Genomic DNA, 19,469 nt, shown 5'->3' with positions numbered 1-19,469 from the left:
CCGCCGCCCCCCTAGGAGATTGCATCTCCTAGGGCCGGCGCCCCCCTAGGCCCCCCTATATATAGTGGGGGGGGATGGAGGACCTCTTAGCTTTGCCTTTGGTGCCTCCCTCTCCCTCTCCAACATCCTCCTCCTCATAGAGCTTGGCGAAGCCCTCGGAGTATGCAGCTCTCACACCACGCCGTCGTGCTGCTGCTGGAGCCATCTTCCTCAACCTCTCCTTCCCCCTTGCTGGATCAAGAAGGAGGAGACGTTACGCTGACCGTACGTGTGTTGAACGCGGAGGTGCGTCCGTTCCGCTAGGATCTCCGGTGATTTGGATCACGTCGAGTCCTTCCTCATCCCCGTTCTTTGAACGCTTCCGCGCGTGATCTACAAAGGTATGTAGATGCAATCCGATCACTCGTTGCTAGATGAACTCCTAGATGGATCTTGGTGAAACCGTAGGAAAATTTTTGTTTTCTGCAACGTTCCCCAACAGTGGCATCATGAGCTAGGTCTATGCGTAGTTCCTTCTTGCACGAGTAGAACACAATTTGTTGTGGGCGTAGATGTTGTCAACTTTCTTGCCGCTACTAGTCTTATTTGCTTCAACGGTATTGTGGGATGAAGCGGCCCGGACCAACCTTACACGTACGCTTACGTGAGACCGGTTCCACCGACTAACATGCACTAGTTGCATAAGGTGGCTGGCGGGTGTCTGTCTCTCCCACTTTAGTTGGAGCGGATTCGATGAAAAGGGTCCTTATGAAGGGTAAATAGAAGGGTAAATAGAAGTTGACAAATCACGTTGTGGCTTTCACGTAGGTAAGAAAACGTTCTTGCTAGAACCCTATTTCAGCCACGTAAAACTTGCAACAACAATTAGAGGACGTCTAACTTGTTTTTGCAGCAAGTGCTTTGTGATATGATATGGCCAAAGTTGTGATGAATGATGAATGATATATATGTGATGTATGAGATGTTCATGCTATTGTAATAGGAATCACGACTTGCATGTTGATGAGTATGACAACCGGCAGGAGCCATAGGAGTTGTCTTTTAATTTTTGTATGACCTGCGTGTCATTGAGAAACGCCATGTAAATTACTTTACTTTATTGCTAAACATGTTAGCCATAGTAGTAGAAGTAATAGTTGGCGAGCAACTTCATGGAGACACGATGATGGAGATCATGATGATGGAGATCATGATGATGGAGATCATGGTGTCATGCTGGTGACAAGATGATCATGGAGCCCCAAGATGGAGATCAAAGGAGCTATGTGATATTGGCCATATCATGTCACTATTATTATTTGATTGCATGTGATGTTTATCATGATTCTGCATCTTGTTTACTTAGAACAACGGTAGTAAATAAGATGATCCCTCATAATAATTTCAAGAAAGTGTTCCCCCTAACTGTGCACCGTTGCGACAGTTTGTTGTTTCGAAGCACCACGTGATGATCGGGTGTTAGATTCCAACGTTCACATACAACGGGTGTAAGACAGATTTACACATGCAAACACTTAGGTTGACTTGACGAGCCTAGCATGTACAGACATGGCCTCGGAACACAGAAGACCGAAAGGTCGAGCATGAGTCGTATTGAAGATACGATCAACATGAAGATGTTCACCGATGTTGACTAGTCCGTCTCACGTGATGATCAAACACGGCCTAGTTAACTCGGATCATGTTATACTTAGATTACTGGAGGGATGTCTATCTAAGTGGGAGTTCATTGAATAATTTGATTAGATGAACTTAATTGTCATGAACTTAGTCTAAAATTTTTACAATATGTCTTGTAGATCAAATGGCCAACGTAGTCCTCAACTTCAACGCGTTCCTAGAGAAAACCAAGCTGAAAGACGATGGCAGCAACTACACGGACTGGGTCCGGAACCTGAGGATCATCCTCATAGCTGCCAAGAAAGATTATGTCCTACAAGCACCGCTAGGTGACGCACCTGTTCTCCCTGCAGAATAAGACGTTATGAACGCTTGGCAGGCACGTACCGATGACTACTCCCTCGTTCAGTGCGGCATGCTTTACAGCTTAGAGCCGGGGCTCCAAAAGCGTTTTGAGAGACACGGAGCATATGAGATGTTCGAAGAGATGAAAATGGTTTTCCAAGCTCATGCCCGGGTCGAGAGATATCAAGTCTCCGACAAGTTCTTCAGCTGTAAGATGGAGGAAAACAGTTCTGTCAGTGAGCACATACTCACTATGTCTGGGTTGCATAACCGCTTGACTCAGCTAGGAGTTAATCTCCCGGATGACGCGGTCATTGACAGAATCCTTCAGTCGCTTCCACCGAGCTACAAGAGCTTTGTGATGAACTTCAATATGCAGGGGATGGAAAAGACCATTCCTGAAGTATTTGCAATGCTGAAATCAGCAGAGGTAGAAGTCAAAAAGGAACATCAAGTGTTGATGGTGAATAAAACTATTAAGTTCAAGAAGGGCAAGGGAAAGAAAGCTTTCAAGAAGGACGGCAAGGGAGTTGCCGCGCCCGGCAAGCAAGCTGCCGGGAAGAAGCCAAAGAATGGACCCAAGCCCGAGACTGAGTGCTTTTATTGCAAGGGAAGTGGTCACTGGAAGCGGAACTGCCCCAAATACTTAGCGGACAAGAAGGCCGGCATCACGAAAGGTATATGTGATATACATGTAATTGATGTGTACCTTATCAGTACTCGTAGTAGCTCCTGGATATTTGATACCGGTGCGGTTGCTCACATTTGTAACTCAAAACAGGAGCTGCGGAATAAGCGGAGACTGGCGAAGGACGAGGTGACAATGCGCGTCGGGAATGGTTCCAAGGTCAATGTGATCGCCGTCGGCACGCTACCTCTACATTTACCTTCGGGGTTAGTTTTAAACCTTAATAATTGTTATTTAGTGCCAGCTTTGAGCATGAACATTGTATCAGGATCTCGTTTAATTCGTGATGGCTACTCATTTAAATCCGAGAATAATGGTTGTTCTATTTCTATGAGAGATATGTTTTATGGTCATGCTCCGATGGTGAATGGTTTATTCTTAATGAATCTCGAGCGTAATGCTACACATGTTCATAGTGTGAGTACCAAAAGATGTAAGATTGATAATGATAGTCCCACATACTTGTGGCACTGCCGCCTTGGTCACATAGGTGTCAAACGCATGAAGAAGCTCCATGCTGATGGACTTTTAGAGTCTCTTGATTACGAATCATTTGACACGTGCGAACCATGCCTCATGGGTAAAATGACCAAGACTCCGTTCTCAGGAACAATGGAGCGAGCAACCAACTTATTGGAAATCATACATACTGATGTGTGCGGTCCAATGAGTGTTGAGGCTCGCGGTGGCTATCGTTATGTTCTCACCCTCACTGATGACTTGAGTAGATATGGGTATGTCTACTTAATGAAACACAAGTCTGAGACCTTTGAAAAGTTCAAGGAATTTAAGAGTGAGGTTGAGAATCAACGTGACAGGAAAATCAAGTTCCTGCGATCAGATCGTGGAGGAGAATACTTGAGTCACGAGTTTGGCACACACTTAAGAAAATGTGGAATAGTTTCACAACTCACGCCGCCTGGAACACCTCAGCGTAATGGTGTGTCCGAACGTCGTAATCGCACTCTATTAGATATGGTGCGATCTATGATGTCTCTTACCGATTTACCGCTATCTTTTTGGGGCTATGCTTTAGAGACTGCCGCATTCACTTTAAATAGGGCTCCGTCGAAATCCGTTGAGACGACACCGTATGAATTATGGTTTGGGAAGAAACCTATGCTGTCGTTTCTAAAAGTTTGGGGATGCGATGCTTATGTCAAGAAACTTCAACCTGAAAAGCTCGAACCCAAGTCGGAAAAATGCGTCTTCATAGGATACCCTAAAGAAACTATTGGGTATACCTTCTACCTCAGATCCGAAGGCAAGATCTTTGTTGCCAAGAATGGATCCTTTCTAGAGAAAGAGTTTCTCTCGAGAAGTAAGTGGGAGGAAAGTAGAACTTGATGAAGTATTACCTCTTGAACCGGAAAATGGCGCAACTCAAGAAAATGTTCCTGAGGTGCCTGCACCGACTAGAGAGGAAGTTAATTATGATGATCATGAAACTTCAGATCAAGTTGCTACTGAACTTCGTAGGTCCACAAGGACACGTTCTGCACCAGAGTGGTACGGCAACCCTGTCTTGGAAATCATGTTGTTAGACAACGATGAACCTTCGAACTATGAAGAAGCGATGGCGGCCCCGGATTCTGACAAATGGCTAGAAGCCATGAAATCCGAGATAGGATCCATGTATGAAAACAAAGTATGGACTTTGACTGACTTGCCTGTTGAGCGGCGAGCCATAGAAAATAAATGGATCTTTAAGAAGAAGACAGACGCGGATGGTAATGTGACCATCTATAAAGCTCGGCTTGTCGCTAAGGGTTATCAACAAGTTCAAGGGGTTGACTACGATGAGACTTTCTCACCGGTAGCGAAGCTAAAGTCCGTCCGAATCATGTTAGCAATTGCCGCATTCTATGATTATGAGATATGGCAAATGGACGTCAAAACGACATTCCTTAATGGTTTCCTTAAGGAAGAATTGTATATGATGCAGCCAGAAGGTTTTGTCGATGCTAAGAATGCTGACAAGGTGTGCAAGCTCCAATGCTCGATTTATGGGCTGGTGCAAGCATCTCGGAGTTGGAACATTCGCTTTGATGAGATGATCAAAGCGTTTGGGTTTACGCAGACTTATGGAGAAGCCTGTGTTTACAAGAAAGTGAGTGGGAGCTTTGTAGCATTTCTCATATTATATGTAGATGACATACTTTTGATGGGAAATGATATAGAACTCTTGGACAGCATTAAGGCCTACTTGAATGAGAGTTTTTCAATGAAGGACCTTGGAGAAGCTGCATATATATTAGGCATCAAGATCTATAGAGATAGATCAAGACGCCTCATAGGTCTTTCACAAAGCACATACCTTGATAAGATATTGAATAAATTCAATATGGATCAGTCTAAGAAGGGGTTCTTGCCTGTGATACAAGGTGTGAAATTGAGCTCAGCTTAATGTCCGACCACGGCAGAAGATATAGAAGAGATGAGTGTCATCCCCTATGCCTCAGCCATAGGTTCTATTATGTATGCCATGTTGTGTACCAGACCTAATGTAAACCTTGCCGTAAGTTTGGTAGGAAGGTACCAAAGTAATCCCGGCAAGGAACACTGGACAGCGGTCAAGAATATCCTGAAGTACCTGAAAAGGACTAAGGAAATGTTTCTCGTTTATGGAGGTGACGAAGAGCTCGTCGTAAAAGGTTACGTCGACGCTAGCTTCGACACAGATCTGGATGACTCCAAGTCACAAACCGGATACATGTATATTTTGAATGGTGGGGCAGTAAGCTGGTGCAGTTGCAAGCAGAGCGTCGTGGCGGGATCTACATGTGAAGCGGAGTACATGGCAGCCTCGGAGGCAGCGCATGAAGCAATTTGGGTGAAGGAGTTCATCACCGACCTAGGAGTCATACCCAATGCGTCGGGGCCAATTAAACTCTTCTGTGACAACACTGGAGCTATTGCACTTGCAAGGAGCCCAGGTTTCACAAGAAGACCAGGCACATCAAGCGTCGCTTCAACTCCATTCGTGAAAATGTTCAAGATGGAGACATAGATATTTGTAAAGTACATACGGACCTGAATGTAGCAGATCTGTTGACTAAACCTCTCCCTAGAGCAAAACATGATCAACACCAGAATTCCATGGGTGTTCGATTCATCACAATGTAACTAGATTATTGACTCTAGTGCAAGTGGGAGACTGTTGGAAATATGCCCTAGAGGCAATAATAAAAGCATTATTATTATGTTTCCTTGTTCATGATAATTGTCTTTATTCATGCTATAGTTGTGTTATCCGGAAATCGTAATACATGTGTGAATAATAGACACTAACATGTCCCTAGTAAGCCTCTAGTTGACTAGCTCGTTGATCAACAGATAGTCATGGTTTCCTGACTATGGACATTGGATGTCATTGATAACGAGATCACATCATTAGGAGAATGATGTGATGGACAAGACCCAATCCTAAACATAGCACAAGATCGTATAGTTCGTTTGCTAGAGTTTTCCAATGTCAAGTATCTTTTCCTTAGACCATGAGATCGTGTAACTCCCGGATACCGTAGGAGTGCTTTGGGTGTACCAAACGTCACAACGTAACCGGGTGACTATAAAGGTATACTACGGGTATCTCCGAAAGTGTCTGTTGGGTTGACACGGATCAAGACTGGGATTTGTCACTCCGTATGACGGAGAGGTATCACTGGGCCCACTCGGTAATGCATCATCATAATGAGCTCAAAGTGACCAAGTGTCTGGTCACGGGATCATGCATTACGGTACGAGTAAAGTGACTTGCCGGTAACGATATTGAACGAGGTATTGGGATACCGACGATCGAATCTCGGGCAAGTAACATACCGATTGACGAAGGGAATTGTGTACGGGGTTGCTTGAATCCTCGACATCGTGGTTCATTCGATGAGATCATCGAGGAGCATGTGGGAGCCAACATGGGTATCCAGATCCCGTTGTTGGTTATTGACCGGAGAGCAATCTCGGTCATGTCTACATGTCTCCCGAACCCGTAGGGTCTGCACACTTAAGGTTCGGTGACGCCAGGGTTGTAGGGATATGTATATGAGTAACCCGAAAGTTGTTCGGAGTCCCGGATGAGATCCCGGACGTCACGAGGAGTTTCGGAATGGTCCGGAGGTAAAGAATTATATATAGGAAGTGCTATTTCGGCCGTCGGGACAAGTTTCGGGGTCACCGGTATTGTACCAAGACCACCGGAAGGGTCCCGGGGGTCCATCGGGTGGGGCCACCTATCCCGGAGGGCCCCACGGGCTGAAGTGGGAAGGGATCCAGCCCAAAGTGGGCTGGGGCGCCACTTCCCCTAGGGCCCATGCGCCTAGGGTGGGGGAAACCCTAAAGGGGGGGCGCCCCCTTGCTTGGGGGGCAAGCCCCCCACCCCTTGGCCGCCGCCCCCTAGGAGATTGCATCTCCTAGGGCCGCCGCCCCCCCTAGGCCCCCCTATATATAGTGGGGGGGATGGAGGACCTCTTACTTTTGCCTTTGGTGCCTCCCTCTCCCTCTCCCTCTCCAACACATCCTCCTCCTTCATAGAGCTTGGCGAAGCCCTACCGGAGTACTGCAGCTCCATCACCACCACGCCGTCGTGCTGCTGCTGGAGCCATCTTCCTCAAACCTCTCCTTCCCCCTTGCTGGATCAAGAAGGAGGAGACGTTACGCTGACCGTACGTGTGTTGAACGCGGAGGTGCCGTCCGTTCGGTGCTAGGATCTCTGGTGATTTGGATCACGTCGAGTACAACTTCCTCATCCCCGTTCTTTAAACGCTTCCGCGCGTGATCTACAAAGGTATGTAGATGCAATCCGATCACTCGTTGCTAGATGAACTCCTAGATGGATCTTGGTGAAACCGTAGGAAATTTTTTGTTTTCTGCAACGTTCCCCAACACCAAGCCCTCCAAAGAACTAGCATAAGTTTTTCCCTCATGTCACCATGGCAAATACTCAAGCTTTGCAAAAGCCAATCCGGGGAGAAAGGCATGATTGATTTGTCTTCCGGCAGTTTCCAAAATTTACTCATTTCCTCACGAAGAGCTCTCTATTTTGTGCATACAATGGTAGTATGATGTGTGTTTTCAATCGCAGTCCACATAGGTTGCATATACCACCCAATTCAAGAGTCCTCCTATGCTTGTCCTTTGTAGGGAGAGAATCAGTGGCAGCCCTCCAGGTGAAGATACGGACTTTATGTGGTACCTTTGCTTTCCAGACTAGATTCCATAAGCTCTCCCTAGCAATACTGGGGTTTTTTGAGGATCCTTCATTAGACCCCCCCCCCCCAAGAAACTCCAAGATGATAAGCACTCCTAACCGTGAATGTACCGTTCTTCTCATAGTTCCAAGCTAGAATGCCCCCATAGGCCTTGGGGGAAGCTTGATCCTGTATATTTCTTCTGAGTCAAAATTGTAGAACAACTTGTCAATGATCTGCTTGTTCCAGTCATTAGAATGGGGAAGCAACAACTGGTTTACCCACCTCAGCCGGCTTCTAGTTTTCATGGATTGTATGGAAAGGCCAGATTGCCGAGGTATCCAGTTGTCACGAAGGATTTGGATACTCTTTCCATTTCCCACTCTCCAAACCACTCCCTTTTTCAAGAGTTCAAGCCCATACTCAATTCCACGCCACACGGGAGATCCATCAGAGGTGAAGACCGCGCCCAACAAATTTCCTTTTGGGTAGTATTTTGCTTTTAGAACCCTAGCATATAGATTGTCAGGTCTTTGGACAAGTCGCCATGCTTGTTTTGCGAGAAGAGCTTGATTGAAAATACACATATCACGGAACCCAAGCCGCCCCCTCACGCTTTGGTTTTGTCATCTTCTCCCATGACATCCAGTGCACTCTTCTTTTGTTCTCTTCATCCCCCCACCAGAAGTCACGCACCGGTTTCTCATATTTATCACAAAAGCCTGCACTCATTTTGAAGATACTCATGGCATGCGTAGGTAGGGCTTGAGCAATAGATTTGACCAAAATATCTTTTGCCCCATAGGACAAGTATCTTTCTGCCCAGTCCGTAAGTCTTTTAATGAACCTCTCGAAAATGGGTTGGAAATGAGAATCCTTCATTCGACCTTCAGGGGTTAGAAGACCGAGATACTTTTCCTCAAAGGTCGAAGAGGTGAGGTCCAGGGTATGCATGATCTCCTCCTGGACCGAATCGGACACACACTGCTGAATAAGATGGAACAAGTCAATATGTATTGATTCAATTGATAACTAGATTCCAATTTTAACACGTAATCGCATAATTAAAAATAAAATGATCGGTAAAGCACAGTGATTGCATATAAAATATTTGTGCCCTTGCAGGATATGGACAATTATCTAGTAAGTGTAAAAATATATAGTTTTGTTAGCCCATGGGCCATGGCCTGGACCAAGGCTCACTTACAGGAGGCTAGGCCCATGGACGCGTTACCTCCCAGCTCTACTACGTAGCCCTAAAAAAAAAACGTAGCCGAGGTGCTTCGTGCTCCCGGACGGCGTTACTCAAAAAAAAAAAAAAAACTCCCGGACGGCGAAGGGATGCAAGCCGAGGAAGACGCCGAGTTCGTGGGTGCGCGGGTGGAGGCCGGCCTCCGCGCCGCCCGCTTCTCCGCGCCGCCGTCGTCGGAGGAGTTCGCGGCCTCCATCGAGCCCAAGAACGTCCCCGCCGTAACTGCTCTGCACCTCATCTCCTCCCAGCTCTCCTTTCCTTCCTTCCCCGTGCCCCCTTCTGATGTCTCCGTGCTTGCTCCCGTGGGGGGAAACCCCAATATCTAGGTATTCCGCGGCGTGCTCAAGGGGTCAGCCGCCTCCCCTCGGTGGGATCCTCTCCATGGTGGCCTCGACTACTTGCTGGTTCGGATCACTCCCTCCCTCCCTCCCCCTGTACAGTTCATACTAGGAGACAGCGAAAAAATAACATATGTTTGAGCCTTTCTACTTTGCAATTGTCGATGCAATATTTACCCCGGTCATTCACTCGTTCTTCAGGAGAAGGTGGGGCCTGATGTTGCGGTGGAAGCCATGATGTCGAGCACCGGGCACGTGTTCTACGGGGATCTCAGAAGTCATGAGAGGGTTGTTGTTTTGTTGCTCCGAATTTTCTGCTTGGAATTCCTGAATTATTCCGTATGCACAATTCACGTTGAGGCGCTGACACTAGATATATCGTTCCTTGATGTAGGTTTCTATCCCATTCTCCACATTCATGCATTCCTGCAAATCTTACCTGGGGCATCTGAATGCTGCTAGTGATTCGTCCAAAGATAAAGGTATTGGGGAGGAGCCAACTTGTTCAGGGGAAATGTGCTCAGCTGGCTTGGAGATTTCCGAGCAACTCTACTTAGCACAGGCATGTTTGCCTTTTTGCACCCTTCTGATAAGTAGTTACTGTAGTGTTATACAGTTATTTATGTACATGAAAATAAATCTTACCTACAACAGGTGTCAATCCTCAACACTGAGAACAAAGAGAGATGCTCGTTAGAAGTTTTAAAAGAGGACATTCAGGAGGTCTGCTTAACCGTGTTTGTTTTTCATGCGAATCATCTCTATTCATGACTTCCAAGCTTTTGAGTTAATTGGTTTCTTTTTTCTTTCTGCAGCCTATATTTCTGAAAGGAAAACCATTTTCATCAATAAACTTCTGGATGAGTAGGGCTCACATGAGATCAAGTACCCATTATGATCCTCACCATAACCTTCTCTGCGTGGTGGCTGGATGCAAGAAAGGTATCTTTCATATTTTAGGCAGTAATAGTATGCTATGCAGCTATTGTTGATGTTCTTTTGGATGTTAATTTACAAGTTCTACGGATATTATGTGTTGGTACTTGGTTGTGTCTTTGGTAACAACATAGGAATATCACCATTTTACTGCAACTGCAGATGGACTTTTTGTGTTCTAATTGAATTTGCTCTCTTCAACTTTAGTTTCATGGTCTTTTCACGTGATAAAAGATCCTTATCTTGAAGCCGTTTGAAATATTTATTTTCTAGCACCTGATTTTTTTTAAAGAAACCTATTAATTGTTTATTTCCCCTGATAAAATTCCATACAGTAACTTTGTGGTCTCCCTCCGCATCCCCATTTTTGTATCCAATGCCTGTATACGGGGAGGCCTCCAACCATAGGTAAACTCCTTTTCTCCAAGGAACTATTTCCATTTATTTAATTGACTTGAGTAATTGGAATTTAGCAGATAAAAAATGCTTTCTCTGATCCCCCAATCATTTTTGGCAGCGGTGTCAGTATTGAGGAACCAGACTATTCAAGTTACACAAGAGCAAAATACATGAAGGAGTATTCTGAAAGGGTTGTCCTAAATTGTGGCGATGCTCTTTTCATACCAGAAGGATGGTACATGTTTTTGAACTATTTTACACTGTACTTAATCCTATTTCTCAGCATCTCAGTTTTCGATACCAGAAGGATGGTACATCTTTTTGAATTATTTTACACTGTACTTAATCCTATTTCTCAGCATCTCAGTTTCCGATACCAGAAGATTGGTGCCATCTGCCATCCGTGTTCCATAGCTGATTTTCATTTTTATTTTCATCATACCATTTTGCGACCTTTATCTCCTTTAAATCAGAAAGTGGTTATTCGGTTTAATACATTTGATACATGTGAAAGCTCATATGTTGCTAGCATAGTGTGATATCCTGATTTTTCCGTGGTTCATTTTTTTAATGTAAAGTCGGCACCCATTTTTTAAGTAAAAAGACTGAACTCTGGGAAAATCTGGATGTTGCACATGGGAAAAAATTATCTTAGATTTTTGCTCTGTTAAGTATCCTCCAACACTCTAGCCAGATTGATTTCATCCTCTCGAGAAGAGAAGATAGGCGTGCGTGCCTAGACTGTAAGGTCATACCTGGAGAGAGTGTTGTACCCCAGCATAAGCTGGTGGTTGCTGACTTCCGCTTTCGGATTCGTGTCCAGCGGGATAAGCGTGCCAAAGTCGCTAGAACGAAGTGGTGGAAGGTCAAGGGGGAGGTAGCTCAGGTGTTCAAGGAGAGGGTTATTAAGGAGGGCCCTTGGGAGGAAGGAGGGGATGCGGACAATGTGTGGATGAAGATGGCGACTTGCATTCGTAAGGTGGCCTCGGAGGAGTTTGGAGTGTCCAGGGGAAGGAGAAGCGAAGATAAGGATACCTGGTGGTGGAATGATGATGTCCAGAAGGCGATTAAAGAGAAGAAAGATTGCTTCAGACGCCTATACCTGGATAGGAGTGCAGACAACATAGAGAAGTACAAGATGGCGAAGAAGGCCGCAAAGCGAGCTGTTGGTGAAGCAAGGAGTCGGGCATATGAGGACCTCTACCAACGGTTAGGCACGAAGGAAGGTGAAAGGGACATCTATAAGATGGCTAAGATCCGGGAGAGGAAGACGAGGGATATTGGCCAAGTCAAATGCATCAAGGACGGAGCAGGCCAACTCTTGGTGAAGGACGAGGAGATTAAGCATAGATGGCGGGAGTACTTCGACAAGCTGTTCAATGGGGAGAATGAGAGTTCTACCATTGAACTGGACGACTCCTTTGATGAGACCAGCATGCGTTTTGTGCGGCGCATCCAGGAGTCTGAGGTGAAGGAGGCTTTAAAAAGGATGAAAGGAGGCAAGGCGATGGGCCCTGATTGTATCCCCATTGAGGTGTGGAAAGGTCTCGGGGACATAGCGATAGTATGGCTAACCAAGCTTTTCAACCTCATTTTTCGGGCAAACAAGATGCCAGAAGAATGGAGACAGAGTATATTAGTACCAATCTTCAAGAACAAGGGGGATGTTCAGAGTTGTACTAATTACCGTGGAATTAAGCTGATGAGCCATACAATGAAGCTATGGGAGAGAGTCATTGAGCACCGCTTAAGAGGAATGACAAGCGTGGCCAAAAATCAGTTTGGTTTCATGCCTGGGAGGTCGACCATGGAAGCCATTTTCTTGGTACGACAACTTATGGAGAGATATAGGGAGCAAAAGAAGGACTTGCATATGGTGTTCATTGACTTGGAGAAGGCCTATGATAAGATACCGCGGAATGTCATGTGGTGGGCCTTGGAGAAACACAAAGTTCCAGCAAAGTACATTACCCTCATCAAGGACATGTACGATACTGTTGTGACAAGTGTTCGAACAAGTGATGTCGACACCGATGACTTCCCGATTAAGATAGGACTGCATCAGGGGTCAGCTTTGAGCCCTTATCTTTTTGCATTGGTGATGGATGAGGTCACAAGGGATATACAAGGAGATATCCCATGGTGTATGCTCTTTGCGGATGATGTGGTGCTAGTTGACGATAGTCGGACGGGGGTAAATAGGAAGTTAGAGTTATGGAGACAAACCTTGGAATCGAAAGGGTTTAGGCTTAGTAGAACTAAAACCGAGTACATGATGTGCGGTTTCAGTACTACTAGGTGTGAGGAGGAGGAGGTTAGCCTTGATGGCCAGGTGGTACCTCGGAAGGACACCTTTCGGTATTTGGGGTCAATGTTGCAGGAGGATGGGGGTATTGATGAAGATGTGAACCATCGAATCAAAGCCGGATGGATGAAGTGGCGCCAAGCTTCTGGCATTCTCTGTGACAAGAGAGTGCCACAAAAGCTAAAAGGCAAGTTCTACAGGACGGCGGTTCGACCCGCAATGTTGTATGGCGCGGAGTGTTGGCCGACTAAAAGGCGACATGTTCAACAGTTAGGTGTGGCGGAGATGCGTATGTTGAGATGGATGTGTGGCCACACGAGGAAGGATCGAGTCCGGAATGATGATATACGAGATAGAGTTGGGGTAGCACCAATTGAGAAGAAGCTTGTCCAACATCGTCTGAGATGGTTTGGGCATATTCAGCGCAGGCCTCCAGAAGCTCCAGTGCATAGCGGACGGCTAAAGCGTGCGGAGAATGTTAAGAGAGGGCGGGGTCGACCGAATTTGACATGGGAGGAGTCCGTTAAGAGAGACCTGAAGGATTGGAGTATCGACAAAGAGCTAGCTATGGACAGGGGAGCGTGGAAGCTTGCTATCCATGTGCCAGAGCCATGAGTTGGTTGCGAGATCTTATGGGTTTCACCTCTAGCCTACCCCAACTTGTTTGGGACTAAAGGCTTTGTTGTTGTTGTTGTTGTTGTTGTTAAGTATCCTCCAACAAAACTAATGTAGGGTAGCTAATATGTCTTACACTTTGAGTGTTCATTTATCAGGTATCACCAAGTAGACAGTGATGATTTGACCATAGCAATTAACTTTTGGTGGAAATCAAGAATAATGACTGAAATGTTAGAGCATATGGATGCCTACTATCTACGCCGAATTTTAAGGAGGTATTTTTATTATATTTGGGCCATCCACATTTCCTTTAATATTTGTTGCAGCTTCCCCAGATTGACTGTCTGTAGTGTATTGTAAGAGTATGCTGTTTTTCCTAGTTTCCTTCAGTTCACGTTTTTCCTGGTTTATTTCAGTTCGCCCCTCTAATTGAATTGTGTATATTTAATACTCCTAGGTAGCAGCATCCATAAGATGAATGAATAAAAACTACCCAAACCCATAAGATGAAGTGCATATGTTCAATGGTTACTCTCCCTTGTAAACATGAGGTTTTCCATATCAATCAGGTGCTGAATCTTCCTCTACATTTTTGAGGATGTTGATGTGGGTACATGATAAAAATAACAAACAGCTGTTACACTTTACTCAGTATCAATTCCCTTGTTTCAGAGGTAGTAGCATTTCAGAATGTGCAGTTCTTTACTGAAGGACATTTAGAATGACTAATTTTCTGATCCCCAAGTTTTTATGTTTTTGCTTATTTTGCAGTACCTATTTTTAATCTATATACCTGACTGGTTTCCCTGCTTGTTTTTGGCACTATCTTGCTGGTGTCTACCTCTAAAACTGATTTGTAGTGAAGATTGGTGGATACAGAGATGGTATGTCCCATTACCCTCTTTTGGTTATTTTGGTAGTACAAAACTTTTGTTTCATCGTTCGAAAATACGAAGTGTGCTATTGGTTTCTGAAATCACCTGGCTCCTTGGCTTCTTGCCCTGATCTGGGGATTTTAACTAACTTTAGATGATTCGTCGCCTCTGCATGCAGTAGTTAGCAGTGCCTTTTCTCCTCTGTTCACCGGATGAATAACTTGTGTAATAACTCTGTGCATCTCTCATGCTACAGAACAAAATAGTGCAGAAAAATTTCTTCAGACATGCGAAAGAAAACAACGGTTTTCAGCCAACAGACAAAGAATTGAGAGGTGAGTATTTTATGCCTTTCGAGAGGCACCTTAAGCTTTCTGTCCTATTTTTAATTTTAGTTAAATTTAGTGATAGAATGACAGTTAAGTGCTCTCCAAACTTCTATTGACTATTTGGATGGATGAATGTTATGTGTTATTCGAACTTCAAAGATTGTCATAGTAACTACTTGTTTCTCTATTTAACCATTGTGGCCATTTATGAGCAAAGCAATGCTTACCCCTTCATATTTCTTTTGGTATATTTATTTAGATCCAGTTCCCTTTTAGTTCTTACAGTCACGATTCAAGACCTTCTGTTAATCATTTGGCAGGCTCTGAGCAATTCAATTTGCACAACGAGGTTAAAAGTCATGATACATCTGACAAGAAAGGTGCACGGGATACATCTGACAAGAAAGGCGCAGCTGATACATCTGGCAAGAAAGGTGCACCATTGCAATCTTTGGAACCCAGCACCCTACAAGCGCTTTATGAACTCATGTCAATGGTTCATGACAGTGTTGAAGCGGTTGACCAAAATGACATAGCAGAATCTGCATCTCAGGATACATCTTCCAGCCAAAGCAATGAAAGAAAGAAGACTGCTGCAGATGATTCATCTCTCTTGGAGAAAGACCCCGTTGCAAAAATCATTTTGCCAGTTGAACCACTCGAGTTGCGGAGTATGCTACTAGCAATGGTGGTATGTACCATGTATTTAAAAGTTAAATCAGCTGATACCATAGCATGTCCCCCCTTCTAAATCGAACCTTTTTTGCACTTTCAAGTCCTCATATTTAAAAATTAGGAAATAAGTTGGTCTTGCTTATATTCCCTATATAGGTAACACTAACATGCACAAAACCTTTATCGGCGTTGGAGTATCATACATACTACATTATGCTTTATAATATTTCAGCATCTTAGTTATTCAATGCTGGATCATATTTTGTTCTTTGTTATCTAAATTCTCTTAAATTTCCATGCTTTTCAGCATACTTTCCCAAGGACATTAGAAGGTTTAGTCCTCAACATACTTGGACCTACAGGAGCTGAGATACTGACTAGGAAGTTTGACGAGATGGATCAACAAACCACAACAGAAGAACAGTGAGTAGCCTCCCGTGTCATTTTCTTAATTCAGATTATAGTGACGCTTCTAAGCTGATGACTGTCATGATACAGGACTGAGTTCTACAAGACATTCTACAGCGCATTTGATGACCAATATGCTGCAATGGACGCACTTCTCAATAGGAAGGAACTGTTTTCTTTCCAGGTTCTTTTTTCATGAGTTTTTCCATTTCATGAAATAGGAAAAACAAAATTATAATATTCAATGTGTTATTAACTTGTGACAGAAGAAAATCTAATATTTTAACTAGTTAAGAATGTACCATCTTATATGTTATTGTTGTCAACCCAAATGTCCAACGTGTCATGGAGCTAAGCGTATAGTGATATTATTGCTAACTCTGAATCAAAATTGTTATGTAATGGACTTACAGCTTAAATGTTTTTGCCGATGTCATGGAGCTAACCAACTAATCTCGTTTTTTACAAATGTTTTTATCCGATGCAGGTGTTCCAGAGTGTCCTTGACCAATATCTTAGGGTGCATGTTGATCGGCCTAGCTAATGTGTCACGGACAAATGCATGGATTGAGGATAGATCATGGAGCTCGTGTGCAGCCTAGAGTTGCATTGTTGAATCGAAACTTGCTGTGGGTTCAGAATTTACTTTTTGAAAGGAATGAGGTTTGGTTCGAGCTGCGGCCCAGACTAGTGCAACATGAGATTCATCAGTAGTGTCAAACTGTCAACACTGTCTAAGTGTAGTTGCCTTTGGTTGGAGCCTCCCAAGGATCATGTATGATAGCCGATTGAATTATTTTGATGTTTTATCGTTCTGATTTAGAGTACTTCGAGTGACTTGGTCTACGAAGCATTCAGAAAAATGTCACTCTGAAGCCATCCTGTTTCCGCCATCACATTCAAAGATAAAAGTGTAAGCTGAGAGGCACGCAAGTCTGCAAGACATTCTCTGTTCTATGGCAGGTGCAATAGCGGGAGGGTATGTCCTATGTTCTTTGTGTGCAGGTGAAGTGATTCATTTTACTTGTTATGTGTATCATCAATGTAGTGAACAAAACATTCTAAGCCTGGTCATAATGGGGAGTAACTTATACTAGTGTCATGCATATGACACTACTCTAAGTTATTATCTTCATAGTGCAAAGTAACATACTAGTAGTGCCATACTCCCTCCGGTCCTTTTTACTCTGCATATTAGAATTTTCTGAAGTCAAACTTCACAAAGTTTGACCGTATTTATATGAAAAAATATCAACATCTGCCATGCTAAAGTTATACAATATGAAACTTTAAGTCATAACACATCTATTGATATTGATTTCAGATTGTGAATGTTGGTATTTTTTTCTATAAAATTGGTCAAACTTTACGAGGCTTGACTTCAGTCAAATCTTATATGCAGACTAAAAAAGACCGGAGGGAGTATGTGGCTTCATTTAATGATTTGTAGACTCATCTTGCCTTGGGAAACGCTATTTTACAGTAATATATTATGTTACCACTTCTCATTGACTACATGCCACATAAGCAAAAATTTCTCAAAGTGCGCTATTTTACTACATAAGTTACTCCCACTATGACTAGCCTAACTGTACAAAATGTGATTGATGGCAACGGAACAGTACAATATGCACAGCCGCTTGCCATTCAAAGCAAGAACGATTCTTCAGAGAAATGCACAGCTCAATTTGCACGAGGACGGCCAACAAGTGACACAAAGTAATGATGGAATAGAAGGCAAAACTCTTCCACACCAAATTCAGAAAGAAGTGAACTCCTATTTTTTTTTGCCGCATACATGATGTTGTAGTGAAAGAGATGGAACTTCATGATGTTCATGAATGCAGCAAACAAAACCTTCCAGCTATACAAAATTTGTTCTCTTTGAAGAATCATTTTCACTTGAATGAGAAACAACTGTGTGCACCAAATTGTGGAATAGAAGGCAAAGCTCTTGTGCACCAAATTCCAAACGAATGGTAAAAATTCATCTTTTTGGCGCATTCCTGGTGTTGGTAGTGAAAAGGGTGGAACTTAGCGATGTTCACCATTGCTCGCCACCAGGTATTGGTACCTGGAAAAAAGATTTGTCCACACGAAGCACAGAGGAAAAAAAACAGCGATCATTTCTCTCCGTGCTCATTTTTGCTTCAGGCATTGATACCTGAAGAACAATCAGTGACAATTTTAAAACAAGGCCTCCTCTAGGCCAGCACCCGCAACTCTGCATAAAACTGTCAACCAAGGCAGGCAGTAATAACCTGGAATTAGAAGTGGTCCATTACTTAACAGTTGGGGACAGCATGAGAACGACATTAGACTCTCGACTCTCTCGGGCGAAGCTTGCGACCATCATTAGTACAACTCACAGACCAGGAGACTGGATCTGAAACGCGCTACGGCAAAGCAGGGTAAATGTCTGTCAGGCGCGGAAGCGCTGTGCAGCAGCAGCAGCAGCGCCACGCCGACCGAGGAATGGGATTAGCGCTCGGCGGGCCCGGCGGCGACGGCGGGCACCGAGGTGATGTGGCCCCAGCGCGCCCGGAGGTAGGCGGCGTACTCCTCCTCCCACTTCCAGAAGCTGCAGCCCCCCTTCTAGAGAGCAGCAGCCGGGACACGGAAGATTAGATTAGAGAGGGGGGCGGACGGAGAAGAACCGAAGGCGGACGCGAGGAAACTCACTCCCTAGTACTCGCATCTGTAGAACGGGCGCCCCGGATTCTTGGCCGTCCTGGAGACGAACCGCTTGACGAGGCCTACATCGCAGACCGGGCAGCGGATCAGCGGGAGCGGCTCCTTGGACTTGGAGAAGGGCCACATGGCTTGGCAGGTCGACAAGCGGACAGATGCTCTAGGGTTTAGGGTTTGCAGATCTATGGAATGGTGGAGAAGGTTTTCCTTTTTTTTCGTTTGTTTGAACGGGGTGGAGGGAAGGTGAGCAGGTGAGAAGAAGAGTGGGGGGAATATATATGTCGTGCGGGAAAGGAACAAGAAGATTTGGTCCCAGTTGGGCCGGGCCGATAATAACTGGGAAGGGCTGGCGCAACGGCTAACAGATGGAACCGTGGGCCGCAGTGTATAGATCTTCTCTACGCGGGAGCCGTTGCCTGAATTTCAGCCAACTTTCAAGTAGCGATTTTGGTGTTGTCGGCAAAATGCAAACCAAACTAATTGGGAATAACCACTCAAAAAAAAACTAATTGGGAATAGGTTTACTGAATGTGGCAAACGAAGAAAGAAAAACTTACATATGTGACACTGGGAGAAGTGTCTTGGCAGATACATAATGTCCTGCATATAACTAGGAATCATTTATACAACCTGTGTGAACTTGCACGCAAGTGCATGGGATAACAACAGAGACCTTTTAGTTTTGTCATGTCACATGTAGTCATCATTTATAGTCATAGTACTTTTTTTCAACTCTACGTATATAGCTAGGTTCTTGCATGAGAGCTCATTCCCCTCAATTTTTCATGTCTCTCTGTCACATAG

The 19,469-nt window shown here is 44.5% G+C and overlaps 1 protein-coding gene and 1 long non-coding RNA gene across 2 annotated transcripts; one reads left to right on the top strand and one right to left on the bottom strand.

The window, feature by feature from the left end:
* Window positions 1–9,116: 9,116 nt before the first annotated feature.
* On the top strand, window positions 9,117–17,109 carry LOC125544970. The gene is made up of 15 exons (XM_048708785.1): window positions 9,117–9,309; window positions 9,418–9,495; window positions 9,631–9,717; window positions 9,824–9,991; window positions 10,084–10,152; window positions 10,245–10,371; window positions 10,701–10,773; window positions 10,883–10,999; window positions 13,843–13,962; window positions 14,553–14,571; window positions 14,819–14,897; window positions 15,212–15,582; window positions 15,874–15,989; window positions 16,065–16,158; window positions 16,462–17,109. The coding sequence occupies exons 1-15, from the start codon at window positions 9,181–9,183 to the stop codon at window positions 16,516–16,518; spliced, it is 1,704 nt and encodes a 567-aa protein (XP_048564742.1). The 5' UTR covers window positions 9,117–9,180; the 3' UTR covers window positions 16,519–17,109.
* A 575-nt stretch (window positions 17,110–17,684) lies between these two features.
* On the bottom strand, window positions 17,685–18,935 carry LOC125548692. Its single transcript, XR_007301146.1, has 2 exons — window positions 18,657–18,935; window positions 17,685–18,569 (listed from the first exon to the last, which is right to left on the bottom strand). It is a non-coding gene; the product is annotated as an uncharacterized LOC125548692 (long non-coding RNA).
* Window positions 18,936–19,469: the final 534 nt, after the last annotated feature.

The sequence above is a fragment of the Triticum urartu genome, chromosome 3 (assembly GCF_003073215.2).
Source record: "Triticum urartu cultivar G1812 chromosome 3, Tu2.1, whole genome shotgun sequence".
NCBI lineage: Eukaryota > Viridiplantae > Streptophyta > Magnoliopsida > Poales > Poaceae > Triticum > Triticum urartu.
Note: the sequence above shows the minus strand (reverse complement) of the source record. Positions and strands in the feature narration are given on the sequence as shown.

What these genes read in the sequence shown, in the direction of transcription:
- LOC125544970 (XM_048708785.1), top strand. Translation starts at nt 9,181, where the DNA reads ATGCAAGCCGAGGAAGACGCCGAGTTCGTGGGTGCGCGGGTGGAGGCC. An exon ending in GGGGAGGCCTCCAACCATAG is followed by an intron (nt 10,774 to 10,882) that starts GTAAACTCCTTT and finishes CATTTTTGGCAG; the next exon opens with CGGTGTCAGTATTGAGGAAC. An exon ending in CAAACCACAACAGAAGAACA is followed by an intron (nt 15,990 to 16,064) that starts GTGAGTAGCCTC and finishes GTCATGATACAG; the next exon opens with GACTGAGTTCTACAAGACAT.